This window comes from Tetrahymena thermophila (genome assembly GCF_000189635.1).
Source record: "Tetrahymena thermophila SB210 genomic scaffold scf_8254691, whole genome shotgun sequence".
Classification (NCBI taxonomy): Eukaryota; Ciliophora; class Oligohymenophorea; order Hymenostomatida; family Tetrahymenidae; genus Tetrahymena; species Tetrahymena thermophila.
The window spans coordinates 225,955-249,401 of NW_002476457.1; the positions used below are offsets into that span (position 1 = coordinate 225,955).

Consider the following 23,447-nt stretch of genomic DNA (forward strand, 5'->3'; position numbering starts at 1 on the left):
TATTCTTAACTTTTCCTTTATAATTTGATCAATTCTAAATGTTTCACAAAATTTTTGATATTTTTATGGATAAAATCATGATTTAGTTTTTAACTACTAATTTTTTACATATTTCATCCTAATAGTTAGAAAAATGTGCATTCCATATTTTTTCTTTATTTAGTTTTTTTCTATTTGTTAAATTTTTGCATTTCTAACTACTCCTAAAACACCATTCGTTTTATTTATAATAAAAGTAATACTTTTATTTTCTTCAAAACTTAATATCATAGCATTTTCTATCATTTATAACCATTTATTTGATATATGATTTAAAAATACTTTATTTTTTTGATATTTTATTTGAAAATAATTATTTTATTTTTATAATTTGAAGTGAAATTAATTTTAACTTAGTTATATTTTAAATTATAAAATTAATATAATCATAAATTTTTTATTATAATTAGCTTTTTCTATTCATATATATAAAAAAATAATTTAATATGAATTTATTTTTTAAAATTTATTCAAAAAAATATCATTAATTTTAAAATTCACCATCTTTTTTGATAAATTAATTTAATTAAAATAAAATATATTTAGTTAAGTAATTATTTAATTAATTTCAAAATCAAAATTTACCTTTTTCTTTTTGTTTTCTTATTTAATATCACAAATAAACAAATATAACTTAAATGTAAAGAGATTTTGATAAAATTTTGAACCAAATTTATGATAAAATGAATCATCGAGAAGAAATGTTTTCTAATTCTTTTCAAGAAAATTATTTTTAATATTTTTTTTTGTAAATTTAAATTTGTTATTAAAAGAAAAAGCATAGCTCTATATTTTTAGTAAATGCATTAAAAATTAATCAAAAAATAAAATAGTAATGGATGCAAATTATTTTCTTCTATTTTTGAAATTACACTCTTAAATATTGAAAAATGTATAAATTACGCTAGTAAAAAAGAATATTTTATTTAATTTAATAAAAAAATTTAATTTAAGCTACTGGAAAACTTGTGATTTAAATTATTTATTAATTATTATATCTATTTTTTTGACATTTTTTTTAGAAATTAATATTGGGTTTCTAAATTGCAAACATTTTTGCTTTCAAAATTAATACAGTAAATATTATTTGGTATGCTTTTTTTATTAAAATATTAGATTATTATAAAAGATATTTGATTAAAAAAGCTATCCGAATTTTAAATAATATTAACATAGTTAAGTTAATATAAATGAATCTTAAGGATTAATATAAAATATTAAATTAATTTAGCGAAGGGAAAATTTTTTCTTAAAATATCCATTATAATAATAATAATTAATATTCTTAGACTTGATTACTTTTTTTATTGATTTAATTAATTGATTGAAATTTAATATACATGCAATAACTTAATAAACAAATAATAATTAAAATTAATAAAACAATAATTATTATAATTAGCTTAAATCTGCGTAAATATTAAAGAAGATTTAGTAAAATAGCTTTCAAAATTTTAAGATTAAAATAATGGACTCTTTGTATACACTTACAATTTTTACATTATTGTTTAAATTATCTCTTTAATAAATATGCCCTTTCGATTTCAACTTAGGGTATACTTCCAGGAACTGCTAAGGAATGGTTACAGAAAATGTAATTTTTGGTGGAGAATTGTTCTACTTTAAATACTAGGATCAATTTATTAATCTCATGGTTGATTATGGTAGCTCAGGATTATTTGGTGTATGGAATTTAACTGATGCAAGTCTTCTTTATACTACAAACTTTTACTAAGATAATAATATTGAGTTTCATTCTATTTATGTTGATAAGCATGTTGGGATATTTGATAAAACTATATCTTAGTCATTTGTATACATACTAGATAAAAATTTAAATGTATACTAGTAAAGTCTTTACTAATAGCAGGGTAAACTGATCTTAACAGGCTCACCTATTGCTAATAATTTCCCTTTATCAGTTAAAGTATGCTACAATATTAAAACAAATGTTCTATTTTATCCTTAAAATAACTAGGTAATATAAAATTTAATGATTAATTTTTCAGAATACTTTTTATTTGATTTTAAAATAGAAATATTTAGTTTATAGTTTTTGGTATATCTTAATTTAATTCATTTTAATATCTAAAGTATTTAAATGATTTTTTTACTTGTAATATTTTAATTGTTTTTAGTAATAAGTAATATTATTATTTTTTTTAAAAGGTCTACTAGAGAAAAAATAATTTAGATTATTCAGTAGAAATAGATTCTGATGGTGTTTAGTGTGAAAGTGATTTTAATTAAGAATATATATTTATTCTATCAGCTTAAAATTAAATCTATATGATTAATCAAAATTCCTTTTAAATAGAATAAAAATTTAAGTTTGATTATGGAAATATCATATATCTACGATTTGATATTAATTAAGGATTAACATTTTTAAGTAAAAATAATACAGGATACACCATTTTTAAATTGAGTTCCAATTTAAATAATATAGTGGCATTATTTTATAATCCAAATTAAATTAATGATTATGGATTTCAAAAAGACAATACTTTAATTGCATGCGGAGTTAATTCTTTAATTACTTTTGATAATTAAATTATAAATCCATCAACTACAGGAATAGATACAACTGATTATGATTATAAAAATATTTAGCCTAGTTTGGATTTAAATTAATTAAACTACACTAATTTAATTATAGGAGATGATTACACAGTATTTTTTGGTAGTTCATAAATTATAACTGTAGTAGTAAACAAAAATCGAGTAGTTTAACTGAATAAATATATAATTTCATAGTAATTTTTTAAAATCCAAATATTTCCTTTCAAAGATAAATATTTAATCATTATAATTTTTATTAATAAAGACTTCTTGTTGGACTCAAACCTAATGCAATTATTGAAGGTTCTTTATTAAAAACATTATCATCAAGTGGTCTTTTATTTATAGAAATATCAAATGGGTAAATAAAAAAGCATACAAGTTGCTTTAAGCACTTAGATGTGTATGAAGAGAAAATAGTTGCTTTATATTTTGATGATGAATTGCTTAGAATTTATGCTCTTGAAAACCAAGGAAAGTTAGGTTACTTTAGTTATCCTAAAGGTGAGTATTTAACCTAGTACTACAACCTTTCTTAAAATAGTGCTGGTGTGTACAATAAAGTAAATAATAAATTCATTAAATGTTTTTTAATTACCCAATTCCTCATTATTTAACACTTAAATTAATTATCGCGAAAATTCGTAATTAAAAAAAATTAATTGTAAAAAATAACCTAGTTTATATACATTTCTAAAATATTAAATAAAATTAAAACTTACATTATTTAAAATAAGTTTAGTTTTTTAAGTATTAAATTCTTAAAAATCTAATATCTAAATAAAAAATCATATTTATATTTATTTAAAATAGTAAAAAGATCAAATATATATTTGGGGTACATAAGGACCTTCAAATTTTGTAGTTGTAACCTCATATATTGATGGTACATTTTTGAGTAAGCTTTAATTTAATGATTAGTTTATTGTTAATAACGTATACTACAATAATAATATCGATATTATCATAGTTGTTGATCCTTCTTAAAAAATATCTATTTTTAGCTCCTAAAAATTTTCACTGCTTTATGAATAAGATATTTACAACAACCAGATCTAAATTTTTTTAAATTAGTAAGGAGCCATTTTTGTATTTTAATCAACTATATAACTATTAACTAAAAATCAAGCTAATGGCTAAATATCAACTATTGATCTAAACATAAATCAGTTTATCTTTTAATAAACTTACCTTGATATAATTTCAAACTCTTTAATAATGGCTAAAGCAGATGAAACAATACAAGTAATTCATTTATTCCTAATATTATTTGGAAAAACATTTTTTTAATTATATTTTATTTTAGATACTAAGTATAAATAGTTAATACAATACAGTGAGCAAAAATTTATAAACATCATTAAAAAATAATTAAATAACTTAAAATATTTGTTTTGGAGAATAATACATAGTAATTTTAATGAATTATCCAAACTAAATTGTAATTGTTAATAAATTAACAAACGAGGAAAACATTATTAACAATTTAACAATGATGCCTAATTAATGCCTGCTTTTGCTTAACGAAAAACTACTTTTAATTATTTCTAATGTAAGTGATCTTTTATTTATCAATATGTCATCATTAAATATTATTAAAACCGATGTTTTAGATGAATTAAGCAGTGTTTCGAAAATAGAAATTGATATATAATAAAATTTGCTCATAATCTTATTATCAAGCTCTAAAATAATTAGCTATGATATAATCAATCTAAAATAAGTAAATTATTTTATATTAATAAATTCACTGAATCATTTTGTATTAGGTTTGTGATTGGACACCGTTTAATTCAATTAATGTCTCTACATTCTAAATTAATATAAAATATAAAATGATTGTTTATGGTTCTGGTTTATAAATGTTTTTTACTGATTACTCTTAGAAGAAGTTAATTAATTAAATTAAAATTACTGAAGGAGCATAGGGAGGAGTTGTAGATTATTAAACTAATAGTTTGTTTGTTTTTACTAATAAAATTTATTAATATGATCTATAAACAAATAATCTTTTACAAGCTTCTTAATCATAAGTAATTTTTATAACATTATTAAATATGTGAAATATTTAAAATTTAAATTAGCATGATAATATCATTACTCAAATGACTATAATTTACGAATGGAATATAATTATAACTTCCTCTTTTGACAATACTCTCGCTATATGGAGCTACCCTTAATTATAATTATAGTAGAGACTCTACCAAGATCCATTAGATTGTGGAAAAGTGAATAATTTTGAAATAGAACTTTAAAGAAATAGAATATTTTCAGGATGTGAGCATGGAAGCATTTATATTTGGAAGAAATATCAATTAAATAATACATTTTACCTAGGAAATAATTTAAAACATATTTTGTCATCTTGGAATGTCACCACAATTATTGTTGATTATTAGAATGATTATTTATTCTTAGTTGGAGTAAATTAAATTTTTAATTTATATTTGAAATTTATTAGGAGCAAAATTTATCCAAATAAGATAAAAAATAAACGTTAAAATTATTTTTTTATCTTTAAAGCATAATTTGTAATATAAAAATCTAATTTAAAATTTAATAAAGTGGAATTGGTATCCATTAATACTTCAGCTAAACACAATAGAGTAATCTGTCAATGCTATAGCATAATTAAAAGGAATAAATGCAGTATATGACAAACTTAATTAATGCATAATACTTTATGAGCAAGATGGAAATGTTTGGAATTATAATATTACTTCAAGGAGTTATATTTTTAACTAATAAAATGCTATTCACTAAGTATTTTTAAACAAATTATGTTAATTAAAAGAATATATATCATTTTTACTTTTTAGGGATGGGTTAGATCAGTTGTAATTGATCCTCAAAATTAGATGTTTGCAAGCATGGGCGATGATTGTACAATATAAATTTGGCCATACAACTCTTAATTAAGCTAAATTCCTTATTACTTATTTAAAAACACAGCAAAAATTTAGGATGGAAAATTAGATTTAGTAGATTATTCACTTTTGTTATTTACTGATTTTAAAATTCTTTTTTTAAATTTAGGACAATTAGGTTTTAATTATTTAGGATGCAAATTTTAGAATAATTTTACTCTAATATCCTTTACTTTATATGCTTAAAATATTTGATTCACATGTTGCTAAAATAAACTCCTTCATTATTAATAAAAATTAATTTCAAGTAAACTTAAATTCACTTTTTAATTGATTATACCTTTACATTTTTAATATATTTTTAATATAGATTTTATCATTTTCAAATGACAAAACTGTTATGCTTTGGGAATATGAACTTGGGATCGAATAAAGCTACTTCTAAATAGTTCATAGATCTACCTCAATTATGAGCTATGTTTATGATGAAGAAGAAAGCTCTGTTTATTATGTTAGATCAGAAGGAAATGTGTAAAAGTGGTAGATAACAAGTGAATAAACAGACAATGGATTTAATCTTTAATATAATGATAGATTTAATAACACAATATTTATGATGAATAATGAAGTTTTTATTTTAGCCACAACTAAGTAGCTTAAGTTGATTAAAAAGAGCTCATTATAGGTATTGTAAAGTATTCGTACATAATGCTCTCACAGTGTTAATAAGTAAAATATAATTATTTGTGGATATAACAATTAACTAATATCTTATTAACTAATTAAATCAAATTCTCTTGAATTTTAAATACAATAACTTTATACACAAAACCTAGAATTACCTTTGTATAAATTATAAAATGGTATTTAAGATTCAACTGAGTTAATAGTTATTCTAGTAAATCACTCAATTTTTTTCATCGAAAGCTCTACAGGTATAAAAACTAAATAGTTTCCTAAAATACACTAATAAGTTATTGTAGATTTGATCATTTTTAATTAATAAACAATGTTCAGTTATTCTTATGATGGTTAGTTAGTCTAATATAGTTTATTATAAACTTAAATTTAAATTGATAGATAAATTCAATTAGATTATCCTATACTCCAGGTTATCATAAATAGTGATTATATTTTGGTGAATCAAAAAATATATAATTATTGCTTAATATATAAAAATGATAATTAAAAAATATTTAAATAACTAGCTCTTCTTTAAACGGCTTCTCGTTGGTAAACGAATTAGTAATTTATCCTTTCTCCTGAAAATTAAACTATTCTTGTGAGCTCTGACTTTTATTATATTTCATATGATTATTAATCTTTTAAAATGTAATATATTTATCAAAGTAGTTCTTTAGTGGAAGCTAACTTTATGAAAAGAAAAGTAACGTTGATCTAAGGAAATTAGTTTTTCATTTAGTAAGGACAATCTTTTATCATTATCGCTTCAAGTGATCCTTCACAACAGAACATGAGAGTGGTCTAAAAAATATAAAATAGAAATTCATTTTATGAAAACATAAAAATTAATGTAAATAAAATCAGTGGGCAATATATTGTAAATGTACTCTCTTTTAACCTTCAAGGGTTTAATCATTTAATGACTGATACACTTGGCTAAATGTCTTGCTAACAAAATATGTAAGATTCTAATTTTTTTGACATCTACAAAAGAATACGTGATTACTTAAATTTGAGAAACAACTTGTAAATTGATAATAATTTATCTATGCCCCATTTGTTTAATTTAGCTATGAGCTAACCTTTTACATTTTATGGTTTCCCTTAAATAAATTCTAAATTCTAAATGTCTGTTTAGTTAACTGTATAGGGTACTAATTAGTAGAATTAAATTCGTGGAAACTTCTATATGAATTAATTGTTATCATCATAGAATTTAGTAGTTATTTAACTAAAAAATTTGATTATTGAACTCAAAGATCAAGATTAACAAAATTAGATAGATAATTAGACATTATAGCAAGTCCAATTTATTTCAAGTTAAATTATTTTTAACAGTTAGCCTTTTTCTATTAATAATTTGGAGTTATTTCTATTATAAAATGTAAGTATATCAAAGTAAAATATTTCATTTTATTAAAATACCTTCATTATAAAAAATACTTAATAATTAATAATCGAAGATTGCTACATAGCTGAAAATTAAATTAATGCTCCTACCTTCTTTACTTTTAATAATTCAATTAATTACAATAAGTCCTCGCAGTTTATTTTTAGAAGAAATCAATTAAAAAATAATAAATTTAACTAAAGCACAATATTTTAAATCTAGTTTTTAGCAAATATTTTGTTTGAGAGCAATGAAATTTTTGATAATTATAGTGAAGAAAGCTCATTTTTAATATAATCATTCATAACTACCAATATTATAATTTAAGCAATCTAATTTAATAACAACATCAATTTAGCAATTATAAATAACCAAAAACTGTTGAAGTAATTGTAAAACTCTTTATCACTTAATATAGAAGTAGGGGATAATAGCCTAGAGATTTCAAAAAGTATTATTAACTAAAATAAATATTTAGCTCCAGGTAGTTATATGATAAAAACTAATTCATCTAATATTTTACTATAAGCAACTGACATAAAAAATCAAATTAGTAATTCACAAGTTAGTTTAATAACATTAATTTCATAGAATATTTCAATGAATTATTTCAGTATTTAAGGAACTTAATCATAAAATTAATCACCTGTTACAATTAATTAAAGCTAAGTATTTATAGACTAATCTTATTTTAGCTCAAATAGCCTTTTTGAAACATAGTCAGGTGGAGGTGTTTTCTATTTTACATCTTCTTCTGTAAATATCTCTAATAGTATTTTTTCTTAAAATTCTGCATAAAGTAATTTAGATTAAAAATTTATTAATTTTTAATAATAATTTAATTATATTACATAGATGGGGGATGTATCTATTTTATTGATGAGTGCAAAGGGTTAATTTAAAATGTTACTTTTAATGACAATATTGCCAGATAAAATGGTGGTGTTTTATTATTAGACAATTCTGATGCTTAAATTAAAAAAAGTTCATTTTTAAATAATAAAGCATTAATAGGAGGAGTAGCTAGGTATTTAACTTTTAAACCTTAATTCTTATAAAAAGGCTAATCTAATGATTTCTTAGATTCATGTGGAACCATTTTTTAAAACATTTGTACATAAAATTAAGGTTAATTATATGGAAATAATTTTTGTTCCTATCCTTAAAGTGCTAAAATAAACAATTAAACAATTTAAAATAACGGAACTTATACTTTTTATAATGTACAAAGTGGTACATAAAGTTAAATTTTAGAAATATAATTACTTGATGAAGAGGGAAATATTGTAAAAATGTAAAGTTCAGAAAAAGATTAACAAGCTATTATATAAGAATTTTAGTATTATTAAGTTGAGCTTAAAGAATTATACCAAATAAAATAATTATAAGATATTAGTAAAAGAAATTTAAAATTAGATGGAACAACGTTAAAATAGTTTTAAACAAACAAATTTCAGCTAAATTAGTATTCATCTACAGGTATTTAATTAGTAGTTATTATTATTTTTTTTAAATAATAAATATTATCTTATTTCTTTCATAATATATTGCAACAAAAAAATATGTTAAGTCTAATATTATTTTAAATAAATCAGGTTAGTTAGGAAATAAAGGAGAAGGTGTTTTATTTTTTTACGGATTTAACCTTCTGTCAAACCAAAGTTTAAGATTTACTGATACTTTAACAATTTATATTGATTTTATGTTTAGAGAATGTTAAATAGGTGAGATAATATAACCAGCTTGCACATAATGCTCATTAGCTAATTGCTAAACATGCTAAAACGGTACTTATTCAATAATAGACCCTAAGATATAGTTAAATAATTTGCAATGCAAACCATGCGATTATCAATCTAGTAATTATTGTGAAGGTAGCTACATTTCTTTAAAGAAAGGATTTTGGAGAATTAATTAATATGATGATTAAATATTACCTTGCTCTAAATCACGTAATTTATGTAATGGATAAGAAGAAACTAATTATTGTTCAGAAGGGTAATTTTGATAAAAATACTTTATTAATTATTTTTTTAAAGATTTCTTTATAGAATATTTAGATTTTATTTATTTATTTAATTTTGATAACAAATCATAGATTAATAGGACCTTTATGCCAGACTTGTGATTATTTAGGATAATTTTGGAATAGCTCATACGGCACCAATAGTTTAGGAGATAATTGTTTTAAATGTCACACAGATGCAGATTTGATAATGTAATAGATACTTCTGGCTCTTGTAACAATATTATATTTAACATATATTTTCTACGAAACTAAAGTAAATTTGAACTTGATGGTAAAAACTCTAATTTTAGATAAATTAGGATTGATAAGATTAGGAACCTCTGCATAAATAGGAGAAAAATCTTTTTATAGCAGAATTATGATTAGATATCTTTAGATATTTCTAAGTATTTCAACTTTAAGTCCAAAACCAATATTCAATGTTCAAATAATTTCAATTATTTCACCTGTAAGCTCTAATTAAAATTTACTTGATTGCATGCTAGCTAAATTCAAAAACGATATACCTATTTATTACTATAAAGTTTTATTTTTTGTAATAATTCCCTTCCTTATCATTCCACTAGGATTTTTAATCTATACTTTGATCTTAAAGATTTTAAGATGCTTTGTCCATTAAACTAAAATTTCTTTTTATAATGAATTTTAGGTAACTTTTATTATAAATTTCAATTAATAACTCATAATCAATTTTTAAATATAGAAAGATTCCTCTATAGTTTGTTTCATTTTTCTTTTTTTCTTCTTGTAATAAAGTTCTTTCTAATCTTTGATTCAGCCATTTACTTGTAAGTAAGTAGGAAGACAATATTTAGTGAGCTTTTATTTATTAGAATAATGCTATTCTAGATAGCATATATTTTTGATTGTCGCAGTAATACTACCAGCAGTATTTTTATGGATAATATTGATACCAGGAATATTAATGTGGAAGATATGGACTAATTCTAAGCAAAATAATAACTTTTCAAATGAATTTTATCTTACAAAAAAGGTAAAATTTTTCCTAAATATTTCAAAAATTCATTTTCCTTTAAAAAATAGTATGGATTTCTTTTTTATGGCTACAAGAGAAACTTTTACTTATGGGAGTTTTTGGCAATGAATTTAAGACTTATTTTAGTATTTTTTGTTTAATATTTTGATGAAAATATTCTGTGTAGGGCTTCACTTATGTTAGTTTTTCTGTACCTGTATCTCCTACTTTTGTAAAAATATTAAGTAAATTCAATTTTATAAAGACTTAATTTAGAAATCTAATTAATTTTATTTAAAGCCTTATTAAAAGGTAAACTACTTTCATATTGATATGCTCTTTTCATAAATATGTTGTCTTCTAACCATAATAAATATTTTAATGAATGTGATAGATTCAGATATATTTCTGTACTGTGGATAAGTAATAGCTTATATTCTTTAACTAATAGTATTTATGAGGATATTGCTAATGTATTTAAATGCATAAGTTAAATTAAGTTATCATGGATTAAAATAATCAAAATTAATAAAATGTTTTAAAATAATATTGAAAAAGGAATTAATGAAAATATTAGGTATTGAAACATTTTTAAAAAAATACTTATATTATTTTTACTTATTAATATATCATGATGAAGATAATTCGTTTAAGAAATTTAATAATTTTTAATTGTTGAGACTTTGGGTAAAGGATTATATTGAAAAAAGGAAAATAATTGGTTAAAATAGTGAGTAAGAAAACTTGTTAAAAGAGGATTAACCATAAAGCAATTCATTAAGAAAAACTCTACTTTATAGCAGAGCACCTAAAAATTATTTTCAAAGCTAAAGTACAAGTTAAAGAGAAAATAAACCTAAAATATTTAGCTTTCACAAACATAAAAAATTAAATTTAGCTATACCTGAGGTGGTAAATACGAGCATTATTTTAAATATCAATTCACCAAATTAAAATAAATTAAAACAAAAAATGTCTTAAAAATTGCTTTAAATGCAATAATCTGACTTTGAATCTTAAATTACTGAATCTTAAACAGAAAATAATAAACAAGAATCAATTAATAATTAGAATTTTTATTATTTCAAAACCAAAAGTAATATTTTCTTCTAAAATAAATAAAATAAGTATTATTATTTATTTTAAAAATAGATAATTCTAAGAATGGAACCATCATAAATTTTTTAGAATATAATCAAACAAATAAAAATGACATGGATTTAGAATTACTTTCTCCAGATTAATAAAATACCCAAAGATCATTATTCCCTGAAATCAAGGATTAAGTAAATTATTTTCAATTATTTCAAATTATTAAAATAATTTTTTGTTAGACTGACTAGAAAAAATTAGAAATCAAAATTTGAGAATATAATCAAATCTAAAGTGACTACACTTAAGCAATCAATAAATTACTGAATTTAATGATTATCTTAAAATCATATCTAATATCAATATTAATTTAATATTCATTTTTACATGAAAAATATGTACTTTTTAATTAAAATTTTTCTAAAAAAAATTATTTAAAAAAATTTTCATTCAAAAAATGAATGAAAAAAAAAGTTTTATTAGGCCATCATATCTTTTAAAATGAGGAATTAAACTAATCTATATTTTACATTTTGTAAATAATTACTCACTCTACATGAATATCAAATTAGCTTTTAAATGCAATAAGATCATAATTTTTAATAAAATAAAAAAATTTTTTAGACATTTCTTTGCTTTTTGTAAATTAAATAAATTACATTTCCAAACAATATCTATTTCAAATTTTTAAAAGTAAGCTAAAGTGAATTAAAGCATCAATAAAAAAAATTATATGACTGATATCAAATAAAGAATAATAATTTTTCATTATTTCACTTTATAAAACAAATTTATTATAAGTAAAAAAAATTTAATTCATTTAAATATTGATTTTTTTTTATTTTGTTAAAGAAAAAGCAATAATTGCTAATTAAGATTTAAAGCTAAGTATAATAAGTAGATGTTTACTTTTCTAAAATAAATAAATATACTGACAACCATAATTTTATATTTTTACAACATAACTTTAACTAAATAGTAGATTTGCCCATTTGATTTTAATTTAGGATACTAGATAGAGAATTGTTAAAGTTATATATTAACTGACAGTGTGCTTGGCGGGTAGTTATTTTACTTAGGATAATAGAATGAGTAATACTAATTAATGGTAAATTATGGATAAAAAGGTATGATTGGAGCATGGAATCTGGATGACGCTAGCCTTTTATTCAGTAGCAGCTTTTATTCATAAAATTATATTGATATCCACTCTATATTTATATTGTAAAATCAATCTTTGGATTACTAAACTTCATCATAGCAGCAATACATTTATGTAGTTGATACTAACTTGAATGTTTATGAATAAAGCATATATTAGCAGTAAGCTGACTTAATATTACTTTCTCCTTCTAAAATGTTAACATATCCATTGGGTACAAAAGTTTACTATAACATTGAATAAAATGTTTTATTCTTCGTTCTTTAAAATTAAGTAATATTAAAATTATATTTATTTATATATTCTTAATAGAATCATTAATTGACATTCAGTTGTTAAATTTTATAAAGCATTATAACCCTTTTGATAATATTCTATAATAATACTAGTAATGAATATATTTACCTTTAATAATCTATAATAATTTTATTTAAATTGGCAGAATTTAAAATTATTTTTTAAATATTATTTAATAAGCTAACACTTTAATTTAAATTATAAAAATAGGTTTACAAAAGAATGCAAAAATTAGAATTAAAATTAGATTTAAATTCTGTAGGGATTTAATGCGAGAGTGATTTGATTGGTGAATATATTTTTGTTTTAACCTCTTTAAATACAATTTACTTGATAGATTAGGAGAAGTTTTAAATTGTAAAATAATATAATTTTAAAATTGGCAAAATAAATTTATTATACTTTAACTAAAATATGGGATTAACTTTCTAAAGCTAGAATTTAGATTAAAAATATTATATTTATCAAATTAATTCAGATTTTTTAGATGTTAAATAACTGTTTAGTAATTAAAACTAAATAAATGATTATGACTTTTTTGAAGATAAATCAATTGCTGTTTGTGGAAATTAGTCTCTTATCTATTTAATTTCTGATGTTATTAACCCATCAACTGCAAGTTTAAATACTAATGATTATAATCTTTAAGATGGGCAGAATATGAATAATATAAGTTATACTTAACTTATAATTGATTAGAACTTTACGATATTTTATTCTAAATATCTTATCACTATCATCCAAAATTCAAACAGAGTTATTGTCCTTAATAAATGCATTTATGAGTAAATTTACATTTTTATTAATTAACCATTATAAAATAATAATTTTTCATTAAATATTCTTTAACAAATTATAAATAATAAAATATTTTTTAATTAAATGGCATAAAATTTACAGTTTAAAAATTAATTTATTTTATTAATTATTGTTTTAAAATAAATAAAAGCCATTTTAAAATTAATTAAATGAGTGCTTTAGTAGATGGCTTTACACTAAAAACTTTATCTTCAAGTGGTTTATATTTTTTAGATATTAAAAGTGGTTAGATTATTAAAGATACAAGCTGCTTTTCCCACTAAGATGTTTATTAGGAGTTAATTAATAATATATACTTTGATGATGAGTTATTTAGGATTTATGTCATAGAAAATAAAGGAAGATTAGGTTATTTTAGTTTCCCATAAGGAAGTTTTCTAAAATTAATTTACTACTTAAAACAAAGTAGTAATATGGTAGTTAATAAGGTAAAATTAAATTTTTTACTTTTTCCAAAAATAATTTTAACTATATTAAAAGTAATCAAATTAAATTTATTTATGGGGAAATACTAATTTCAACTATTTGGTAGTGATTTCTTACTATGAGGGGACATTTTTGTATTAATTTAATATGCCTTCAAATTACCATATTGGGTAGGTTTATTATGATAACTCTCTCAGTATTATTGTAATTGTTGACAATACAAAAGGTATTTACATATTAGATCAAAAAACTTATCAGTAAATCTAATTACTACAAGTCAATACAGCTTAAGTAAACATATATTTTAGTTTCAAAGGGATGATAATTGTGCTTAGTGATAAAAGTTATTTATTCTCTAAAAATAGTGATGGTATTAGCTATAATTTATCAATATAGAATGCCAATAATTATTTATAATAATATATTTTTTTTGACTCTAATTCACAATATTTGCTGTTGGTGATGAATAATCTATCTATATAGGTAATTATTTTATTAATAAGTTGTCATTTTATAATTTTAATATTTATTTAGATTTTTGATTTCAGTGGAAGTAGTAAATTTTAGGGCAAAATAGTAAGCAGTCTAATTAAAGGTTAAGAAATTTAAAATATTTGTTATAGTAATTAATATTTAATTATTTTAACATCGTCGCCTAATTCAATTTTAATTTACAATAAAAATACTGATGAAATATTACATTTAGATAATTTAACTGAGATATTAAGTAGTTGTTATTTAATTTTAAATGAAAAGTATGTAACTGTGTTATATACAATCAGTTAGTTTATCATAATAGAAATAAGTACTCAAACAATTAAAAAGAATTAAATATTTGACAATTTAAGCAGTATAATATCAGTTTAGATCGACTAATAAAAAAATTTGTTTATTTTTCTTCTAAACAACTCAAGAATTATAAGCTATGATTATTTAAAATATGAATAAGTAAGTTAAAAAGATGTTATTTAATTTTAGAGTTATTTATAAATTTTAAATAGGTAAGTGATTGGGTAGCATCCCTTGCTCCTAGAGTAACAACATTTTAGATAAATACTAAATATAATGTTATTATCTATGGCGCAGGATTATAAATATACATAATCGATTACTCTTAAACAAATTATATGAGCTAAATTGTGGATAATGATAAAGTATTAGGAGGTGTAATAAATTATGAAAATTAGAGTTTGTACACCTTTAACAAAAAAATTTAGTAGTATGATTTGTCAACAAATACTTTAATTAATACTTCTAATTTTTAGGTGAATTTAAATTTATTTAAAATTGTGTAAAAATTTATATATTATTAAATATAAGCATGATGATATAATTAGCAAATTATAAATTATTGAAGAGTGGGATATGATGATAACTTCTTCATTTGACTATACTATTATCATTTGGAGTTATCCATAAATGTAGTTTTTACAAAGATTAAATCATAGCTCCATAACTTGCAAAAATGTCACTAATTTTGAAGTTGAGATAGGAAGAAATAGAATACTATCTGGATGTAGTAAAGGAACCCTATATGTTTGGAGAAAATAGAATAATGGAACCTTTACTTTATCAGTTGAATTAGATTAAATCGCAGGTATATATAAAATTACTCAAATCATTTTAGATGTAGAAAATGATTTTTTATTTTTGATGACAGTAAATCATTTAATTAATATTATTTTGGAAAGTAAACATAATTTAATAAATATAGTATTCGTGGCATTCCCCTATGATTTAATTGAGTACGATTGAAAATATTCCGAATATCTTTAATTAGTTAAATGGAATAAATGGATACTATGATTAAATAAATAAATGCATTGTAGTTTCTGATTAAAATGGGAATGTTTTAAACTATAATGTAACCTTGAGTATCTATGTTTTTAATATAGGATATAATATACATTAAGTATTTTCTAGTTTATTGATAATGAAGTTACTTAAAGATTTTTAATGTTTTAAATTAGGGTTGGGTTCGTTCAGTTGTTTTAGATCCAGTAAATTAGAGGTTTGCAAGTATGGGTGATGATTGCACAGTTTAAATATGGCCTTACATATCTGATGATATCCAAGCACCATTATTTGAATTCTAAAATAAAGCAAAGATCTAATCTGGTCTATTAGATTATGTAATGATTAAAATTAATATATTTTTTTCCCTTATTTAATTTAAATAATTTAATAGAATAATAATATATTGATTATTACTGATAGCAACAATTAAATAGTTTTGCTTTCATTTCCGTTGTTAAAAGTAGTAAAAATTTACGATTACCACACAGATAGTATAAATCAAGTATTGATTAATTCATAAAATATTTAGGTAACTTTATTATTTTTTTCCAAATAGTTTGAGTTTTTAATTTTTTTTATTTATAGATTTTATCTTTTTCGAATGATAAAAGAATAATATTTTGGGACTATGAATTAGCTATAGCTTAAACATACTCCTAAATAATTTATAGATCAACATCTTTAACAAGCTAATCTTATGATAAAGAAAGTAATACTGTTTATTATGCTAGATCTTTAGGATAAGTGTAAAAATGGTAGATAAACAATAAATCCCCTGATAATGGTTTTATGTTAAGAACTGATGATTGCTTTAACAATACTATTTACTTAGTAAATAATGATATAGTTTTATTAGCAACAACAAATAAAGTGGTGGTTATTAATAAATAGTCTTTGGCTATAGAAGATTCAAAATAGGTATTTTGTTCTTATAATTTGTATATCAATTATTTGATAATCTGTGGATACCATAATCAGCTTAATACTTTTAGAATAGTAAAAAATTAAATAAATAATAATTAATATTAACTTCAGTAGATATATTCTTAATTATCAGCTTTACCTATAGTTAAATTTTATTAAGGTTTTCCAAATTCAAATGAGTTTTTAGCCATATTTTAAAATAATATCATAGCTTTTATTGATATTACTTCAGGAAAAATTACAAAATAATTCCCTTAAGTTCACTCTCAGTTGATAATTGACCTTATTCTATGTGATAAAAAATTGTATAGTTATTCAGTAGATGGAAAAATTGCATAGTATTAATTAAATATATCTGGTATATCCATTTAGAAAACTATTTAATAATCAAATTAAATTTTAACGATAAGTCTAAATTCAGAATATATAATTGTAGTTATTAAATAAAACAATTATTGTATAGTCTACTAAAACGATGATTAGTCATAATTTAAAATGATTCAGCAATTATTAACACCTTCAAGGTGGCAGAGCAATTTATAAATTATTCTCTCTCCAGAAAATGGATGCATATTGCTAAGTTCTAACTTTTACTACATTTTATATGATTATAAGACTTTTGAAAAAATTTCAGTTTTTCAAACAAATTCAATTGTTGAAAATAACTTTTTTATGAGGAAAGTTACTGTAATTTAAAAAAATTAAATATTTGTCTAATAAGGATAGTCTTTTTTTGTATTAGGATAAAAAGATACTAATTCCTAAAACATGATTATTTCCTAAAAGTTTAAAAATAGAAATTAGTTTTTTGCAAATATTGATTTGTAATTTACAAAAGTAAATGGATTGAATGTGATAAATGTGATTTCATATAATTTATAAGGTATTAATTATATGATGGCAGATGTAACTGGTGTTTTATCGTGTTAGTAAGACTTAAATGATACTAATTTTTTTGACATTTAAAAGACTATTGGTAATTATTTAAATTTAAGGAGTAGCATGACTGTTAATAACTAAATATAAGGAAATCATTAATTTAATCTTTTTATGAGCGAGGCATTTACATTCTATGGATTTCCATAAATCAACTTAAATTTAGATATTCTAATTGACTTGAATATATATGGAGTTAAAAATGATTAATAAGTAGTTGGCTCATTCTTTTTTAATTCTGTTAAAACCTCCAAAAATTTGCTAAGTGTAAGTATTATCAATATATACATGTATTTTGAAAATGAAGAAAATTTATTAGATTACACTCAAGGAACTTTATAACAGCTTTAAATACTTAAATGTGAAGTAAATATTTTAAATCCTCCTCTGTTTTTGAAGTATTTAAAATTATTTAGAATTTAATAATTATAAATATAATCATAAATTATGAAAGAATAATTCAAAGTATTTGAAGTTTAAAACACGCAATAATTTGAATTAGTGGATTCAAATTTTATTAAAAATTAAGTAAACTCAGAAAATGTGATATCTTTTGATAACTCTTTGTATTAATCTTAAAATTCAACTTTTATACTAAGGAATTGCACAATCAGAAATAACAATTTTACTAACAGCTCATTCTTCCAAGCAATTCTAATAAGCAATTTGATAATTGAAAATAATTAAATAGAAAATAACTATTGTGAGTAGAGTTCATATTTAGTTAATTCAGTAGTGTCATAGAGTATATCTATAAAAGGCTTAACATTTTAGTAAAATACTAATTTAGCTCTAATGAATTGCGAAATAAAGCTTAAGTATAACAACAATTTGCTAGAAAACACAGTAACTGCCAAATATACAAGTGTTAATATATTTTTGAGTACAATAAACTCAAATTTTTACAATGATGAAAGCTCTTATTTGATAGATTTTAATGCTACTTAGATATAGTTATATGATTTAATGATTTATAATGAGACAAGTATATCATAATCTAGCTTGATCAGTATAGTGTCTTAAAATTTAACCTTTAAAAATGTAACTTTCAGTAAAAACTAATGTAAGTTCAAATCTCTGATTAGTTTAACATAGTGTTAAGCTTTTATTAATTCATCTAAATTTGTTCAAAATAGTCTTTTATCTTAAATATTAGGAGGAGGGGTTTTCTATCTTTCTTCTTCAAACATTTCAGTTTAAGATACAATATTTGATTCAAATGAAGCATAAAGTAACTAAAGTTTGAAGTTGTATAATAATATTTATTTTTTTTTATAAATAAATTAGATGGAGGATCATTATATCTTGATTATAATTCTAATGGAAATCTTTCAAATTCTACATTTTAAAACAATAAAGCAAGAGAAAATGGAGGAGTTGCATTATTAAATAATTCTGACATCTTTTTTTCAAAGTGCTTTTTTGTTAAGAACAAAGCTCTAATTGGAGGAGTATTAAGATATTTTACTTTTAAACCATAGTTTTTAATAGAAAGCAAACATTTTGATGAATTTGATAGCTGTAATACCAATTTTAATAATTTTTGTTAGGAAAATAGTGGTTAAATATTTGGAAATAATTTCTGTTCTTATCCAAAATTTGTTTCAGTTAACGATAAAAAACTTTAAAATTAAATGGAATATGATTTTCATAACATATAAAGTGGTTCATAAAATGAAAAAATAATAATTAACTTATATGATGAAGAATGGTCTAAAGTTTAGCTTAAACATGCATTAGATATTCCATAAAGAACATAGCAAGAATTTGATGGGTATTTTGTAAATTTAATGGAACTTTACTAAAAGTAAAACAATTAAAATATTGACCTTATTAAGAGAGATATTAAATTAGATGGAGTAACTCTAAAATAATTTTAAGGAGATTCTTTTACTTTAAATCAGTATCAAGTTACAGGTAAGAATGACATTTATTTATTAAAAAATTAAAAAAATATTAAGGAGTAAAAAAAAAGATCAAGCACAATTAAAATTGAAAAAAAAAATTTTAATAATAATATTTTTTTATAATAAAATGCAAAAGGATAATTAGGTAAATAGGGAAAAGCTGTCTTTACTATTCAAGGATTTTTACTTTATAATGATACTAATAAAGGATTTACTGATTAACTAGTAATTTATTTAAATTACCATTTTAGGAAATGCTAAATTGGGGAAATTTTATAACCTGTCTGCTTGAATTGTACCTTAGTAAACTGCCTCGAATGTGAAAATGGTACTTATTCTATTGTAGATCCTAATACTTAGAGTAATGTTTAATGCTTACCATGCAACTATGAATCCAGTATCTCATGTCGAGGTAGTTAAATTATCTTAAGGTAGGGATATTGGAGAGAAAGCAAAAGTGATGATAACATAATACCATGTGATTAATCTGAAAATTTATGTAATGGAAATGAATAAACTAATTACTGCTCAGAAGGGTAAAATATATAATTTACTATAAATCTTAAATATAGGAAAAAATTATTTTATTTTTAAAGATTTTTATTTTAAATAAATTTTTAATCATGAAAAATCTTTATTAAAATTTAATTTCATATTTTAAACTATTTAATTATGCAACAAATGAAAATGGATATATATTTATTAATTTTTTTAAAATAGATTGATAGGTCCTCTTTGCTAAACATGTGATACTTTAGGAACGTTTTGGAATGATTCTTATGGGAGAGTAAGCTTTGGAATTAGTTGTGTAAAATGTAAAACTAATATCTTAAAAATCATACCTTAAATTATTTTAAGCTTAGTTTTTATACTCTACTTATCATATTTATTCTATTTAACCAAAGTTAATCTTAATTTAATGCTCTAGAACCTAATTTTATAAAAATGTGGCCTGATTAGATTAGGTATAACAGGAGATATAGGTGAAAAATCATTTTATAATAGAATTTTAATCAGATATCTTTAAATATTCATCATTATTGGGTCAATTAATTAAAATGATACATTTTATAATGTAATCATATCATTAATTTCACCTGTTAGATCTAACTAAAACTCTTTTGATTGCATGTTTAAAAGACTTCCTATATCAATTCCAATTTATTATTATAAGTCTATTGGATTGATATTTATTCCTTTTATTATATTTCCATTAATATTCATCATGTATTAGATTATTATCAAGATTATCAGATATTACACGAAAACATCAGCATATTCTTTTGACATTGAATACAAAGTAAATTTAATTGAAAAAAACTTTATTAATTTTATTTTTGTAAAACAGAAAGACTCCCTTATCACATGTTTAAACTTTTTATTCTTTTTCATTTAGTAAAGTGCTTTTGAATCGCTTATACAACCATTAGCTTGCAAATAAATTTAATAGAAGTCATATATCAACTTCTATTTATTAGAAGAGTGTTACAGCAGAAAGCATTCATTATTAATAATTGCTATAATATTACCTTTTTTAGTATTATGGGTTCTACTTATTCCAGGTATTTTAATGTGGAAAATATGGAAAAGATCAAAGATTATTGGACAATTTTCAAACGAGTTTTATTTAACAAGATAAGTAAATAATTTTCTACCTTTAGGAATTTTTTAAATAGTATTTTTAAACAAAAGTATGGATTTTTCTTTTGTGGATGTAAGAGAGATAGCTATTTATGGGAATTTATCCCTATGTATCTAAGATTGATACTAGCATTTTTTGTTGTTTACTTTTAGGAAGCTATTATTACTAGAGCAGTTCTCATTTTAATCAGTTTACAAATATATTCAATTTTTGTTTAGAAAAAGAAGGTAATTATTTTAATAAAAAATATATTATATAACAAGGATATTTAATATAAAATTTATTTATAATAATATATTTTAATGTTTAAGTAAAAATATAATCATTATTTTAAAAGCCTTATCAAAGATTACAGCATCTTAAAATAGATATCTTTTGCTCTTAAGCTTGTAGTATGATCACTACTATCAGTATATTACTGTATAATACAGATGAGTATATAATATAATATTCTGGACAAGTTGTGGTTCACACTCTCTAATTTTTAGTTATTTTTCAAATCATTAAACAGTACATTGAAGTTTTGATAAGACTTAATTTTCACTAGCTTAAAATTAAGAAATGTTTGAAATTCATAAAATTTATCTTATAAAGATAATCATGCTTTTTTATTTACATTAAAAAATATATAAAAAACACAACTCCATCTCTATATTTATTGATCTATTAGGCTAACCATAATCCTTTTAATAAATTTAATCATTTCTAACTACTTAGACTTCATATCCATAATTATATTGAAAGAAAAAAGAAAGATGCTAATACTCCTTTCTTTAGAAATATTTAAGATTATGATTGTAAAATTTCAAAGGAAGATGTTAGTAGCTATGCAAATAATGGAAAACAAACATAATAGAGGTAATTTAAAATAAAATAATTTTAGTCATTGTAATATTATTTTAATAATTAGCCCTTCTCTAAGAAGAATCCTTTTGTCATAACGATTTTAGAATATCAATATTTCTGAAACAAACTCTTTTATTTAGCCTGAATAATCACAAGATAGTAGTTAAAGTCGTAAAAAAAATAAGAGCAAAACATTTAATGGCAGTAATCTCATAAATTTTGATAACAATTTTCATAAATTGAAGAAGAAAAAAAGTAATTTAGCAGTAAAATTCTATTAAGATGCAACTTCAAACCATTTAGGGGATACTGTTAATTCTTTAGAAATTAGTTTACCATAAAATAAATTATTTTAACAAAACTATGAATTTATTACAAAAAGTAAACATTTGCAAAAATATATTAATTCATCATATTTAAATTAAATTTAAAAAAAGGTAATACTAAAAATATTACAAATGATATGGATTCATCTAAATTGAAACCTAATTTAATTGACTTCTCTAAATAAAGTTATCAATTAAGCATAGAAAGTCCTAATAATAAAACAGATTCTGATTCTCATTAAGATAAAGTACTTTTAACTTTTAAAGTAAATTAATTTGTTATACCAGTATATTTATAATTTTCCTTCATAATTTAGGAAAACGAACTAACCAACCTAGTAAAAGAAAATTTATGATTAAAAATGGAAGTTTAAACTCACGTTCTCAAACTAATTTTTAATTTAAATAAATATATTTCTAATAATATTTTGATTGTATACTTTTTTATGTTTTATTTTTGTTGTTATTAAATTAATAAAATATAAATAAAGCACCTTACTCATATATAAAAATGGAAATATACTAACAAATCAGATAGTTTTAATAGAATATTTTCTTTTATAAGAAATGTTTGAAGGAAAATAAATATAAGTTAAATTTACTTTTATATTAATTATTTTTATATAAATATATGTGATTGATTATTGAATCCTTTTTTCTTTTAATTATTTTCAATGATTGAAGTAGAATAAATTTTATTTTAATCTACATTTGATTACTTAA

The 23,447-nt window shown here is 21.1% G+C and overlaps 1 protein-coding gene across 1 annotated transcript; it reads left to right on the plus strand. All coding sequences in view use genetic code 6, as the record gives it.

Annotated features, from left to right (window-relative positions):
* Positions 1 to 1,507: 1,507 nt before the first annotated feature.
* Positions 1,508 to 23,080, plus strand: TTHERM_00320450 (WD domain, G-beta repeat protein; the record flags this gene model as incomplete). The annotated part of the gene is made up of 39 exons (XM_001012944.3): positions 1,508 to 2,017; positions 2,209 to 2,431; positions 2,489 to 2,795; positions 2,867 to 3,164; positions 3,415 to 3,846; positions 3,908 to 4,324; positions 4,371 to 4,634; positions 4,686 to 5,027; positions 5,170 to 5,367; positions 5,424 to 5,585; positions 5,641 to 5,778; positions 5,842 to 7,474; positions 7,964 to 8,344; positions 8,401 to 9,024; positions 9,141 to 9,543; positions 9,644 to 10,223; positions 10,278 to 10,568; positions 10,619 to 10,795; positions 10,851 to 11,646; positions 11,703 to 11,836; positions 12,625 to 13,077; positions 13,312 to 13,886; positions 14,051 to 14,348; positions 14,401 to 14,829; positions 14,881 to 15,294; positions 15,348 to 15,611; positions 15,667 to 16,005; positions 16,061 to 16,258; positions 16,317 to 16,478; positions 16,729 to 19,234; positions 19,291 to 19,920; positions 20,047 to 20,446; positions 20,631 to 21,210; positions 21,259 to 21,549; positions 21,603 to 21,779; positions 21,890 to 22,410; positions 22,463 to 22,779; positions 22,836 to 22,990; positions 23,042 to 23,080. The coding sequence occupies 39 exons, from the start codon at positions 1,508 to 1,510 to the stop codon at positions 23,078 to 23,080; spliced, it is 17,058 nt and encodes a 5,685-aa protein (XP_001012944.3).
* Between the last annotated feature and the right edge of the window lie 367 nt (positions 23,081 to 23,447).